This window comes from Stigmatopora argus, chromosome 6 (assembly GCF_051989625.1).
Source record: "Stigmatopora argus isolate UIUO_Sarg chromosome 6, RoL_Sarg_1.0, whole genome shotgun sequence".
Classification (NCBI taxonomy): Eukaryota; Metazoa; Chordata; class Actinopteri; order Syngnathiformes; family Syngnathidae; genus Stigmatopora; species Stigmatopora argus.
Window position 1 is genome coordinate 19,563,219 of NC_135392.1, and position 14,282 is coordinate 19,577,500.

The window sequence follows — 14,282 nt, forward strand, 5'->3', positions numbered from 1 at the left end:
TCATCGCTGTCTTTTTCCCGGGGAAATGACCCCCTGGGCCCGGTTCTAATGTCTGAAAAGCTCCAGTATTTGTATTTAGTCAATAAATGCTGCTAGGAAGTGGATTTTACCCCATTTTAGTGCAGTTTTTGCTGTTTCGCGTATGGACGTATAAGGACGTATCGACGTTCATCGCTGTCTTTTTTCCCAGGGAAATGATACTCCGGGCCCGGTTCTGATGTCTAAAAAGCTCCAGTATTTGTATTTAATCAGTTGTAGAAATAACTGGAAACTCAAGAGAGCCATGACATTATGTTCTTCACAAGTGTATGTAAACTTTTGACCACAACTGTATATATAAATATATATGTACCGTATTTTCACGACTACAAAGCGCACATAAAAGTCTAAAATTTTATCCAAAATAGACAGGGCGCCTTATAATCCACTGCGCTTTATAGATGCACCAATACTAAAATTGTTATCACGATAAAATAGAATAAATCCGTCGATAGGACAACTATGGCAAGCAGCCCCCGACTCTACTATTTTCCCGTAGATAAAGTACTGCGCAGTGACTGCTGGGATATGTAGTTTTTTTTGTCAATACACCTAATGGATTGTGGGTGCCGATCGGCATCAACACTAGCTAGCTACTATTTGCGAATGGACTGGCCTGGCGATTGGCATCAACACAGTTGCAAAGCATGGAAGACAGCCTTGGAATACTAGTTACGCTAGCTACTAGCTAGCTACCATTTGTGAACGAATTGAGACCTGGCGATTGGCATCAACACAGTTGCGAACCATGGAAGACAGCCTTGGAATAGTTACGCTAGCTACTAGCTAGCTACCATTTGGGAATGAATTGTGGCCGCCTGGACAAACGTATTAAACTCAGCGTTTTTTATGGATAAATGTTCAATTCGGACACAGATAATGAGGACTTTGATGGTTTTGTGGGTGATGATGACGTGAGTACATTGTAAAATGGCTAAATAAAGTACAACCGAACTCAGTCTTGCTTCCGTTGCCTTTTTAAAAACGTGTCTTTAGCGTGCGGGTGTAGCGTGTATTTGGTACATGTAGCACCAAATTAGTGTGTTCGCCGTTGTAGTATATTGATACTATTAGTTATCACAGCCGTCAACCTGGGTGTATTGACAAAAGGACTATTTATCCCAGCAGTCACTGCCATCCCGAAATAGTGTCTGTGGCTGCTTTCGTAGACAGCGCTATTACGGTTCGATAATCATCCATAAATAATATATATACAGACCCTAACCCTCCCCTACTTACGAACGAGTTAGGTTCTGAGCGATTGTTCATAAGTTGAATTTGTTTGTAAGTTGATTCAGTGCTATATTTTGTATTATAATTTATGTTTAAGGCCTATATAAGTATATTGAAGGTTTATATAAGTGCATTTGTATGTTTAAGGCTTGTATAAGTAACACACATTGGTTTGTACTAAAAAAACATTTGATAAAATGGAGAGAATATGTACAGTACTGTATAGAGAGAGCGAGAGACAGAGATTTATGTATTAGAAACTGGCCGAAAGAAGCGATCTAACGACGATTGCACAGTTTTCTTCTTTTTTCCATCATAAATGATGAGGTAGCACTGTATGGCATTATTCAATTGATTTGCAAACTTTGTGCAACGTTCAATATTTGGGTCCTGCTGCTCGATCTTTCTGTTTATAAATGGTACTGACGGTCGAACGATTCAAGTTGTATGCCCGTGCAACGCTCACCACTCTCACGCGCATCAAGCTTTGTTATTATTGCCACTCGTTTCAAATGAAATGGCTTGCCTCTTCCTTGCACCTCCCTCACTAGAAGCCTTTCGCTTTTCACCAACCATATTGAATAATGGCTGCACGAGATATTTCATGATAAAAATGAAAAAGGTTCTTTGCGCACTGGAGATACGTCACACAGTTACGCAACTTACGCACTGCAACGAACTGGGCAGAGGAAGGTGGATGCTGGGTGAGCTGAGCGCTCACAGCACCAGGCGTCGGTATTAGCAGCGGAAAGAAGCACTACTCGGAAAAAGGCGCGCAATACAAAATCGAACTTACGAACATTTTTCGACATAAACGCAATTTGCAGACATGTTCGTATGTACCGTTGTTCGTAAGTCGAATGTTCGTAAGTAGGGGAGCGTCTGTATGCCATGCCTGGCTTCACGAAAAGTGGCAGGCAACGCCGGCCTTCTTACGCTACAATTTGTGAATGGATTGATGGAAATGACGGTGACTCTGAGAACGAAGAGAGGGGACCCGGCTTTTTGGAAGGCTCGTTTGGGCAATTGTTTAATTCGGACACAGAAAATGAGGACTTTGAGGGATTTGTGGGTGATGATGACGTGAGTGAGTTGTAAAATGTCTAAATAAAGTACAACCAAACTTAGTTTTGCTTCCGTTGCCTTTTTAAAACATGTTTTTAGCGTGTGGGTGTAGCGTGCAAGAACTATATTTCCCAGCAGTCACTGCGCACCGGAACCCGGAAATAGGCTGCTTCCGGTAGCCAGCGCTATTGCGTTTCGATGTTCATCCATATATAATATATAATATATATGCGTCTAATGAAACGGTGCGTGCTTTGTGTGTCTAAAATACAGAAATAGTACTAGTTACTGACACTGCGGCTTAAAATACAATGCGCCGAATAGTCGTGAAAATACGGTACCTAAGTTAAATTCATGTTTATGTTAAGTTACGAGCGCGTTCTCTCTTCTTCCCTCTCTCTCTTGCTCTCTCTCTCTGTCTCTCTATCCCTCTGTGCTCTCCGCATTGTACTGAATATTGTCTCATTTTAGTATTAGACATCATAACCACTAGTTATGTGTTACTCTGTCAGTAGATGGTGATTTAGAACCAATAAAAATATGTTTTTCCATTGTAATTGCGGCTTATACGCGCGGGCGGCTTATATGTAAATAGGGTATTTTAATTCATTTTAATCCAAGTTAACACGTTTTAGATTTTTGTAACGTTTTCATCACATTTGCATAAAATGAGGAAACTCCTTGATATAATGTAAGAAAAGAATTACCGACTGTCCTCAAATGAGGAGAGTGGGTCAAAAAGGGATTAGGACATTTTCAATAATGCTACCGTTTGTGCCCAGGTATTTAAGATGCATTTAATAAAAAAATAAAATTAAAATAAAATAAATCCCTTCCATCTCTTTTTTCAGAAGAGGATATGATATGGAGCGCTGCCGAGGTTCAGTCAATCATGTTTTCTCTTAGTGCGCTTCACGTGCGTACAGATAAAGTACACGACAGGGAGACTTCACATGGATCTTGGACCTACATCTCTTAATTTCCCATTTTGCTGTGTTATAGTCCTTTCGCTTTCATGCTCTGTGTGCGCTGCACTATCGCTATCCCTGCTAAATGATTATAGCTGTTTCTCACCATCTTCTTTGTCTCCTGAACGTTGGCCTGCATTCACGTCGTATCACCGCTCCCATTCGTTTTGGTGTTCGGGTGGTGTAATTGCAGCTTATATTTATCAATTTTATCGAAAGTTTTTTATTATTATTGTTGACAAAAATTATTTGACAATAATTACCCTTAACGTTTTATCACCCAGGTATAGTTGTGTTCATAGCGAGAGTCGTTGATCACTCTAATCGTAACCAGCATTTAACTATTAAAAGGCACAGTAAGATATAAGACAACTCCCTCCTAACACTGACAATTTTGAAAAATTGTCAGTCCTCAGATTGCCTTCTCATCTACAAAGACTGTATTTTCCTACCACAGTAGGAGCATAGAAACAGTTGTGTATGTGTGTGATTTCATTTTATTTATGTTGTTAGTTGTTTATTTGCTGTTTGTTTTATTTTTGTCTGATCATTCTCCCCCTTGTCCTCCCCCTAACACACAAAATATCGCAGTTTAAACTACCCACCTCAGCTCCTTTGACAACCAAAGTGACAAAGGTTTTTACAACCCAAACCACCGTCACAGTTGTGGCCGCAACAACTACACAAACTGTCACTGTCGTTCCCATAACAACTGCACCAAGTGATGCCTCAACTACTACAGCTCCTGTTACTGCAATCACCATTCCAGCGGAGCCTAACCCTGTTACACATTTGCCCCAACACAGCATTGCTCTTCAGATGACTAACACCCACACCAACCCTCAGCCCTTAAGTACGCTGGCCATCACCAAAACAGCACCTATCACGTGGTTACCTCGAGACACTACAACCGGGATGAATGGATTCCCTGATGGAGATAAAGTCGTGCTCATCACCCAAACTGGCGTAGAGGGCGCTGAAGTTACGCCAAGTACAGAATTTATATCAGCAACCATTGATGGGGATCAAATTCCCATAATACCTCTGGTGATGCCACCTCCTGACTCCGACATGGACACTATGGAAGTGCTGACAGAGATGCCCAAGGTCGACACCCAAGAATTAGGAGGAACCCTCAGCTGGGTATATCCGCTCACTCTTTCATCATCTAGCATCCCTCAGCCTACGTCCATTCCCAAGGGTGAACCAGCTAACCCCAAGTCTTCCAGCCTACTATATTTTACCCAGACACCATCCCCTGTACCCCCACTACACTCTAAAACACACTCTCAAAATAGAGACAACAACTCTGATGTGCTCTGGCCCAAGAAGGAGGATGACATCTCAGCTGATGGCACTGTCCTTTCAGAAAATTACACCGCTTCTTTTTTATCTGCCTCCGTGCTTTCCGGTGATGGTGAAGTTGACCGTGCATCCCCAGTTTATCCTCAATTGGTGGATACTGAGCTGGACTATCAGTATGATCCTGCTGACAGCTTCCTCCCGGTGAGTTTAGACATCCTCTTGTAATACTCCTTTCCACATCTTCATAAAACTCCACCAGCTGCTCCCTCTCTCAGCTGATTGGACTCTATCCTTTAACCATAAGACTTTCCTTATGTTTTTTAGTTATTTTCTTAATCTTTTGACACATGTAATTTCTTGTTTCTTTTTAGTTTTCATTTTTCACTGAAATGTGTGTTAATGTGCATGTGCGTGTGTGTGTGTGTTTACATTTTCAGGTTCCTTTTAAGATATTTTAAGATTCTTAGATAATTTTAGGGCAATACAAGGTACTTTTCATTTGGGTACCTCTGATAATTTTCAATATTTTAATTTTTCAGTTAAATATGTCTTGTAACAAACAAAGTAATATTTGTGAAGAGAAAAAAAGTTAATAGCAATTCAGGAAAGTGTGGAAGTGTTATTTAAACAAACTCATGCCTATCTGGGCACCCTTGTTGTTTCTTGATTTTACACCAGTTAACACCTTTCACACCAGTTATCGAAATACACATTTTTTTGTAAGCTTCTTGCCCTTTTACCTACATACACTTACAAAGCCAATCATGAGAAATGTATTTACAGTGGTCATTTGCAAGTACTCCTCCTGTTTTCTACTCCTATGTAAAATGGCATTCTGTAAGCCTCAAACCAACTTCAAGTGACCTGAAAACAAAGATTGCACAACAACATTGTTCAGGGGAACAATACAAAAAGCTCGCTTAGAGTGTTCCCCTGTCAGTTTCCACTGAGAGATGAGTAAAAGGCCCTGGGCAAAGTCTTAGTTGTGGCCCTTAGTGGCAGGCTGATAGGTTCACCAATAGGCATTCCCAAATGCACGCACAAATAAAGAGAAAAGACAATCTTCTGGATTTTTCTTGCAAGGAGAAATCAAACCGTTCAGGTCTAGTCCCCAGTTCGTTCTGGCGTCACACGCTTCTTTTCCTTGTTTATTAACTTCAAGGATCCTAGTTACAATGGACGTCTCAGCTCTCAAGGGAGAGGTGGGAAACAGAAGTGAGACGTCAAATAGTCAAAACAAATGAAGGACATGTGCAGCCGAAGGATCTTCTCCACATTCCAGCAGTATTCAACTATTCAGTACATTTTGTGCAAAAAGATGCAGTATGGTAGAATTACATGGAAGAAAGCTTTTCCGTGTACATGCCCCAAACAGTTGCTTGATGTATGCGAAAGCACATTCAAACAAGCTAGCTTCATTCTGAAATAAAGTACTATGGGCTGATGAAACTAATTATGTAGGTGTTATGCATTAAGGATGAAGAACACAACATTCGACAGACCATACAAACACTTGCTTCTTATTGATACTCCCCATCTTGTCAAAGTTGAAGGCTGTAAGATTACAGTCAGTATCAGTAGAATCTACTGAGTAGATTCTTTAGAACCATGTTCAAGAATCTGTGACAAATTTAAAGTTGCGCTGGATACTACAAAGATTTGACAAAAATTTAAAAAGACAATTTACACAGAGAAAAAATGTACAATGTTTGCGTATGGCCATCATAGCCCCCAAACCTGAATCTTATTGAGAAACTTTTGGTGTGATTTAAAGTGTGCTGACAAAGGCTGGAAACCATCAAACCTGACTGAAGTTGCTTTGTAAAGAGAAATGTTCCAAAAAGCATCTTGCTGTTTATTTTTGCAAAAGGAGGATCTATTAAATAATGAGGGTTTTTTTCTTTTGAGGTGCGCAAATGTATGTTCCTAGCTTCTTTTGTTTAAATTTTTACACATTTTCCAAAACTTTTTTCACGACTCTAAATTTTTTAGTTTCTCTGCAGTATGATATATTCAACTGACCAATACAACCATTGATTTATAAAAGACAGTCTTGAAAATTACTTCAGTTTTTCAAATCACTGCTTGCTTGATATGACAGTCTCAGTGATGTGTTTTTGCTTTGAGTTGGATTTGATCAGTTAGCACAGAGGAACAATATTGTTTTTGGATATCTGCCAGGGGGATCAGGGCTCTTACGTCAGCTGGGGTTCTTCTGCTTGCCCTTGTGTGGAAAAGGTCCAGGGTTCATCATTACTCCCTATCAGAGTCGAGAGGAAAATCACTCTACTTGCCCGCAATCTACATCTATATCAGGTACAACTATGCGGACAATTCAATAACACACAAGCACAATCTTTGTAGCGTCCATCAATAGTTATTGTCATTGCAGTGATCTTTTTCAAAAACAAAAAGTATTTTTATTGTCTGCAGGATACAGAGCTGGATTACCAGTGTGTGTTGGTCATTGAGGGGCAAACGGTGGTGCTAGATGCCTATGTGGAGAGTGATGACATGAATCCATCAAATTTTGACATCACCTGTCAACTACACCAGGTATATTGTCATACAGTGTGTGGATAAAAATTCTATCGTCTAATTGGTTTTTTTTTTCAAATTTTCTATTCCTGTGTTTTTATTGAATAATACTACCCTCTAAACTAAGGATGCCCCGATGGTCCTTTTTTAATGTAATTTTATTTTATTTTATTTTTTTAAACTTCTGATTCGATTTTTTTCAAGCTAAGTTTTGCCAGTACCGATCCGTTTCCGGTCTGATGGCCATGTTTTTACATTAGTTGCTGCCTTTTTTTAAAGATACACTACACTGATATCGTATGTTTCATGCTAGCATACTATATACTACTACATTGCGCATTGAGCCTTGTGTATGGGCTATACAGAAATTGCACTGGCAACTGAGACAGATGGTAAATGAACAACACCTGGCTTAATAGGCCGCTGTTAATGTAACATTTACATGTTTTGAGATAACTAAAGCCTAAATAAACATAACAGGTTTTCAGTGGTCAGAGAGAGAAAAAAAACATGTAAGTCGCACTTAAGAATTAGCCCGACCGGCCAAACGATAAAAAAGTGAGACATATCGTGCGGAAAATATGGCAATTGATTGACTTGTGGACTACTTGTTGGCTGTCGGAATTTGATTTAAAAGTAACTTTGGAAGGAGTTGAAAATATTGCAGAGATGAGAAAAAGGAAAGAGTACCAAACATAGATATTTTTGGGACAGAAGTAACAAACAAATGAGATATTATAGTTCCTAGGGTTTGACCAACTCATTAGTGGACAAGTTGAATTTACTGCTTCCCGTTGATGTCTAAAATTTGAAGTATTCCTGTGCGATATACCTAATAGCACAATGTGATCGATCATGTGAATAACACACTTTACACTGAGTTGCTACAAATGCAGCCTGCTACCTATGGGGGGTTCAGGAGCGATTGGAAAAGACATTTACAAGGTGGTGTATTGACAGAGCACATTAGGTAAATATTGTTTGGTAATACAGAAATTGCAATTTACACAATTTAATGACTAAAATGTCTACAGTTGGATACACTACTGCTGTGACATGACCGGACGTTTGGTCGCCGGAGAGAGCTGGTTTCAACCGTAGGTATTTAGATATTAAATTGATGCCGATGTCCAGCGGCTGTAATTATTTGGTCAAGCCTCCGGGAATGACGGTGATAGATCTGAAAATACAACTTCAGGAACAGGTTAAGAAAAAGCAAGATCAATTTAAAGGAAATAAGTTTATTACCGGACTGCAGAAATGGGGAGAGCTCAAACAGCGTGATCGCTCACAGTCTGTTGTCCTTGCAGCTCTCACTGAATGACCAGTGAGTGAGTCTTATATACAGGCAAAACTGACAGTTGTCAGCAGGACTTTGAACAGATACGTTTCAGTCATTTGCAGGGCAAAAAGTAATTGATCAGTGTCGGACAGTTGAGTGTTTGTGCTGACATGTCAACCCAATCACAAGACTAAGATTGATTATTCAGTCAGACTGTTGAGTTTTTATGCTGACATGTCAGCCATTCACAATTTGTATGAGAACGATGCTTTTATACTCACAAAAACTGATATAATCTTACAATTCCCTCCTGTGTGAGTATAAACACAAAACTGGAGTTTAGACCGACCAGGGGGCGAAAAACCCTTGTGTAGTTGAGGGAGAATTCCTCCCTTTACCTCCCGTTTGGAATGATCGCGTCATGGCCTGGTGTCTCAGAATAGGAAAGACATATTAATCAGTGTCAGACAGTAGCACAACATCAGGGTCAGATTGGGATATGGATTGTTGCATGTGTATACGAGTCAGCATTAGCTGGGTTTCAACAATCATGGTACGTTCGACTGTGGCATTAATGGTACATTTGATCAAAGCTGAGAAGCACCAATAACAGTCACGAAAAGTACTAGGGCTTTCAAAAGAGTCTGTGTCCATGAGCCCGAGAAGAACCAGTCAAGCCATCCTTGTTCTGGAACCGGATATTTGGTCATAGCGTTCTGTATGTTCTTCATTGTTTGAAGGGCATCATGGACTGAGTAGGATGCATTGACATGGATGAAGGTGCAGCATGAGTCTCCCATCACGGCACACACACCTCCCCGCTGAGTGTCCACTCCGTCAAGAGCAAGGCGGTCCTGGACAATCACCTGGGCCATGGCGGCTAGGGCCTCTCGGCCTTGCTGCAGCCAGACTGACGCGCTGACACAGGCCCGGAACCTGCAGTCAATGGTCTCCAGACGCAGGACGTTCCTTGCTGTTCCTACCCAGTGGAACAGAGCTATCAGGATTTTGGAGGTGTTTGTGTTCGAGGGGGACATCCGAACCCCACACTGGATCATGGTCGTGAGCTCCAACACTCGTTCATCAGCTTTGACGATGGTGGCCAACTTGGTGAAGTTAGTCGTCAAAATCACACGGTGAGATCCTGTCCCAACGTGGAGATGACCAGCACTTTCTTTTTATCACCTTGACGAGTACCAGATCGCCTGGGGACAGGACCTCCTGTGTGGGAGACAGAGAAGATGTTGGCAGATCATTTGCATTTATCACAGTCCTTTCCTGGAACATTTTGCATAACCACAGAGTGAGAGAATCTCTTTCTCCTGTCTCCTCCACCACCAGTCTGAGTCTTACTGTTCCATTGGTTCTTTCAACGAGTCCAGCACTTTGGGGGCGGCAGGCGCAATGATACCTCAGGTCGATTCCAAAATGCCGTCCCATAGCTGGGATTATGTGGCTCACGAAGCGAGCACCACCATCACTTCAAATGACTCGTGGTATTCCATGGCTTGGAATGATCCTTTTGCATATGGTTTTTGCGACTGCCATGGCGTCAGCTTGCTTTGATGGGCATATATCAACCCACTTGGTAAGTGTGTAAATAATCACAAGACAGTACTTGTATGTGCCACTTTGGTTCAGTTCGATGAAATCCATGTTCAGAACCTCAAAGGGATATGTTCCTGTTTGCCTTGTTCCGAGCTTGGGTCGTTCATTGCCTTGAGAGTTGTGTCTACAGAAGGTGAGACAGTTTCTTCAAAAATTTTAAAGTAGGTTTGGAGATCTCTAGGAACATGCATTGTTTGTTGTACTATACTTATCATCCCTCCTGTTGAGACATGGCTCCTGCCATGGCTCAATTTGGCAATCACTTCAAACAATGATCGTGGGACGCATGGCTTGTTTGCATAGAGGCCGTTCTTGTGTTGAGTGGCTCCTTCTGTTTCCCATTGTAGTTGTTCTTTTTCTGGTCGTTTATTTTGCATGTCTTTTAGGCTTTCGGCAGGGATTGGGCTGTGTCTTTCCACCGTGGACATTGCCGTCTAGATGTTTGCAGAGTTTGCAGCTTCTTTGTCTGCTTTGTCTGCTCGCTTGTTCCCCAATGAGACGGGGTCTTTTCCAGTCGTGTGCTTTACATTTGCAGATAGCCAGCTTCATTGGTAGCTGTACCGCTTTCAGGAGTTCTGTGAAAAGCTCTGCATGTTTGACTGGGGATCCATTGGCTGCTGGTTGGTCAGCAACACTTGTTATGGACGGTCCCACTTTCGGTCGTGCTAGTGCTTCTTCTTTATACTGTAGGTTGAGGACCCAGGCTCCTGGCACCACTGTTGGTCCGTTTCCTGTTGAGAAGCACAGTCTCCTTCTGCTAACCCAAATTCAATGTGTTTCCTTTAAGATTTTTTTTATGCAGATAGCCAGATTAACCTCATCATCCAGTTCCAATCGTGTAGTGAATAATGGTGTTTGGTACGGTCTACTAAATAGGATGTCCATATTTTTTTGTCCGGTTGACCTCGTTATGTAGGCGCAATGATTTCATAACGAAATATGGAACCTTTTGTCAATTCAGTCAATTATTCTGTTAACACAATTTAGATGCCATTATCACTATAAATCCATAGTACTTTGGAATTTCGTATCATGCACTGTCTTTGTTTTTAGTTTTTCTCAGTGCTCCTAAATTTCGCATAGCAGATTTGTTTCTCCACTACAAGTTTCACGTTTGGAGTACTGCTGTTTTTTTTTTCTAAATCCTTTTCCACCTTGATATCTAACCGATTAATTATATCTCGGTGGTCGGCCAATCAAAAACACAAAAAGACAAACAACCATTCACGCTCACACTCATAATCAGACATCAATGGTCTGCAATTTTTTCATCACCCAAAGGAAATAGGTCAATGTCATTTGGTTGACATCAATTGTTCGATGCTTATGCAATCCGTATATCATTAATATTCTAATAGTCATTAATATGACCCACGCCAAAGCATATTTCGCCTGCTCAGGGCAAAACAAGGAATGTTTTTTGTGCACTGAAAAACATTCCATGCCTCTTCCGTCCTAGGGAAATCATGCCTATCCTAAATGAATTATTTTATCTAAACCAGCCAGGTACAATTTACTTAATACTTTGGATGAATGCCATTTATGCATTGTTATTTTCGTGTTTGATATCATTAACATCCAAATAATTCTTAAAACGTAATACTTAAGGTCTAATTCGCAAATCACCCCTATATTGCTAACCACTCAAGGATAGCTAAATTTACTGGCTGAATTCCTATTGAATTCCTATTGACTCATCTCAACCCCACCAAGGAGACAATGTGTACTTAAGATGAGAGCCAGTTTCTGCAGCAACACTTTGCACACAAAATATTTTAACTCCACTCTACTCTCCTCAAGTCAACTCTCTGCACACCATCTGCTTTTCCCACACTTTCTTTTCTATTCCCCTACAAAACTATTTTCTTCAACAATTCCCCTTCTACGCTCATCAAACCTTCCATATCCTTCAAATTGGGACAGAAACCATGCCTCTCCACCCATCGCGGCAGACACAGGCAACCCCTCACAGTACGCATCCGCAAATACCCCACATCTGGCAACCCTCCGATCTCCATTCTGCAGTCCGGCAACAAACCCATCTCCCTTGTTGTCGCTTTCCGACCCATATTAATCACTTACGTAATAGTTTAAACAACAATTATATTCTAAATTTACCAAATTGATCTCAATACTTCGTGATTCACCCAATATTTCTGAACACACCAAGACCATAAGTCCCTGACTTTATCTCTTAGCGGAGTCCCAGACTCTATTCATGTTCTACCTACGTTGGTCTAGACCACAAACATTCATGTTCTACCTACGTCGGCCCAGACCTCGAACATTCATGTTCTACCTACGTCGGTCCAGACCACGAACAGTTACGTTCTACCTACGTCGGTCCAGACCTCGAACATTCATATTCTACCTACGTCGGTCCAGGCCACAAACATTCATGTTCTACCTACGTCGGTCTAGACCTCGAACATTCACTACCGCAGTGATAATACTCATTCAAATTATCACACTTCACGGAGACAGAAATCAAAGGGTGAACTCACGATCTTTCTCGTTCCGAACCTGCCCTAGTTCAGGGAACCCGTCACCAGATCACCGGAGCGGCGAGGGAACAGCCGTCGGGTTTACCCTTTCAATGGAGGAATGGAGGATGCTGTCGACAGTCTTAATTTGCCCTTCGTCATGCTCCGTCACCGCTCTGGCAATTGTTGGCGTGTTGGGTCCGGGGTATCGGCACCAAATATGATAGATCTGAAAATACAACTTCAGGAACAGGTTAAGAAAAAGCAAGATCAATTTAAAGGAAATACGTTTATTACCGGACTGCAGAAATGGGGAGAGCTCAAACAGCGTGATCGCTCACAGTCTGTTGTCCTTGCAGCTCTCACTGAATGACCAGTGAGTGAGTCTTATATACAGGCAAAACTGACAGTTGTCAGCAGGACTTTGAACAGATACGTTTCAGTCATTTGCAGGGCAAAAAGTAATTGATCAGTGTCGGACAGTTGATTGTTTGTGCTGACATGTCAACCCAATCACAAGACTAAGATTGATTATTCAGTCAGACTGTTGAGTTTTTATACTGACATGTCAGCCATTCACAATTTGTATGAGAACGATGCTTTTATACTCACAAAAACTGATATAATCTTACAATTCCCTCCTGTGTGAGTATAAACACAAAACTGGAGTTTAGACCGACCAGGGGGCGCATGAAGTCGCAAATCAAAACAGACGGCGAGCCGTGAAAAAATCCATCTGGTCGCTTGACATATACGTCACGTAACCAGTCTCGCTCGCTCGGCGGCGCCCGGCGGCGCTCGGCCGCCGCGAGCGCTCCCGCTCGGCGGCGCCCGGTGCCCCCGCGAGCGCTCCCGCTCGGCGCCGCTCACAAAGGGCGCTCTGCATTATAAGGCGCCCTGTCTATTTTGGAGAAAATGTTTGACTTTTATGCGCGCCTTATAGGCGTGAAAATACGGAACCTGGGTGTTCAAACTGAATAACAACATATAAACCATTTTCATAATTAAAATGAAGAAAAAACTTTTTGCTTCAGTGTTCTGTTTAAGGTGTTTTTACGGACCAGAACTAATCTCCAGCCTTACCCTTTATGTTTGAAACCTGTTTTCTGTTTAAAACCATGTTTCTATTGTAGTACACATATTCTGCTCCTGTGGAAGAATATCATGCTATGGTATACGTCAAAAGGAGGGGCACATTTCACGTTGACAGCTCTCCTAATCTTTATGGTAATTTATTTTCCTTTTACTTTAAGTCTCTTTACATTATTAACTTTTTGAAAATTAATCAATTATGCTGCCTCTTTGTGTGAATCTTCAGTGACTTTGTACAACTGCTCGGTGGGACGCTCCGACTGTAGTCGCTGCCACACAGCCGAGCACAAATATGGTTGTGTGTGGTGTGGAGGTGCACATCCCAGTTGTTTATATTCTGGCTCATGTGGTGATCGAGTACAGGAGACATGTCCTGCTCCGGTCATCCATTCTGTGAGTATTTTTCTTTCTCCATTTAACGAATTGTCTTCTAAAAATTATGGTCTAACCCACGAGTGTCCAAACTATTCCACAAAGGGCCCAGTGTGTGGTGGGTGTTCATGTTCCAACTGATCCAGCACGGATAATATGCCGTATCTTCACACATATAAAACGCACCGTCTGATAGGGCGCAGTCTCAGTAGCGGGTATATTTTATATTTTTAGTCAATACAAAGGGCGCCTCATTTGAAAAGGCGCTAGCATGACACTAGGCTACCGTATGTTATG

At 41.6% G+C, this 14,282-nt stretch overlaps 1 protein-coding gene across 7 annotated transcripts in view; it reads left to right on the plus strand.

Moving 5' to 3' along the window:
* The window catches only part of plxnb1b (plexin b1b), a 219,861-nt gene that overhangs the window by 92,676 nt on the left and 112,903 nt on the right, over positions 1 to 14,282 (plus strand). For 6 of the 7 annotated variants that reach the window (XM_077602784.1, XM_077602785.1, XM_077602786.1 and 3 more), the window contains 5 exons: positions 3,897 to 4,811; positions 6,792 to 6,926; positions 7,044 to 7,166; positions 13,655 to 13,748; positions 13,840 to 14,006. In XM_077602784.1, coding sequence (XP_077458910.1) covers positions 3,897 to 4,811; positions 6,792 to 6,926; positions 7,044 to 7,166; positions 13,655 to 13,748; positions 13,840 to 14,006 — 1,434 coding nt within the window. The remainder of the gene's footprint in view (positions 1 to 3,896; positions 4,812 to 6,791; positions 6,927 to 7,043; positions 7,167 to 13,654; positions 13,749 to 13,839; positions 14,007 to 14,282) is intronic. The other variant, XM_077602787.1, reaches the window with a different exon arrangement.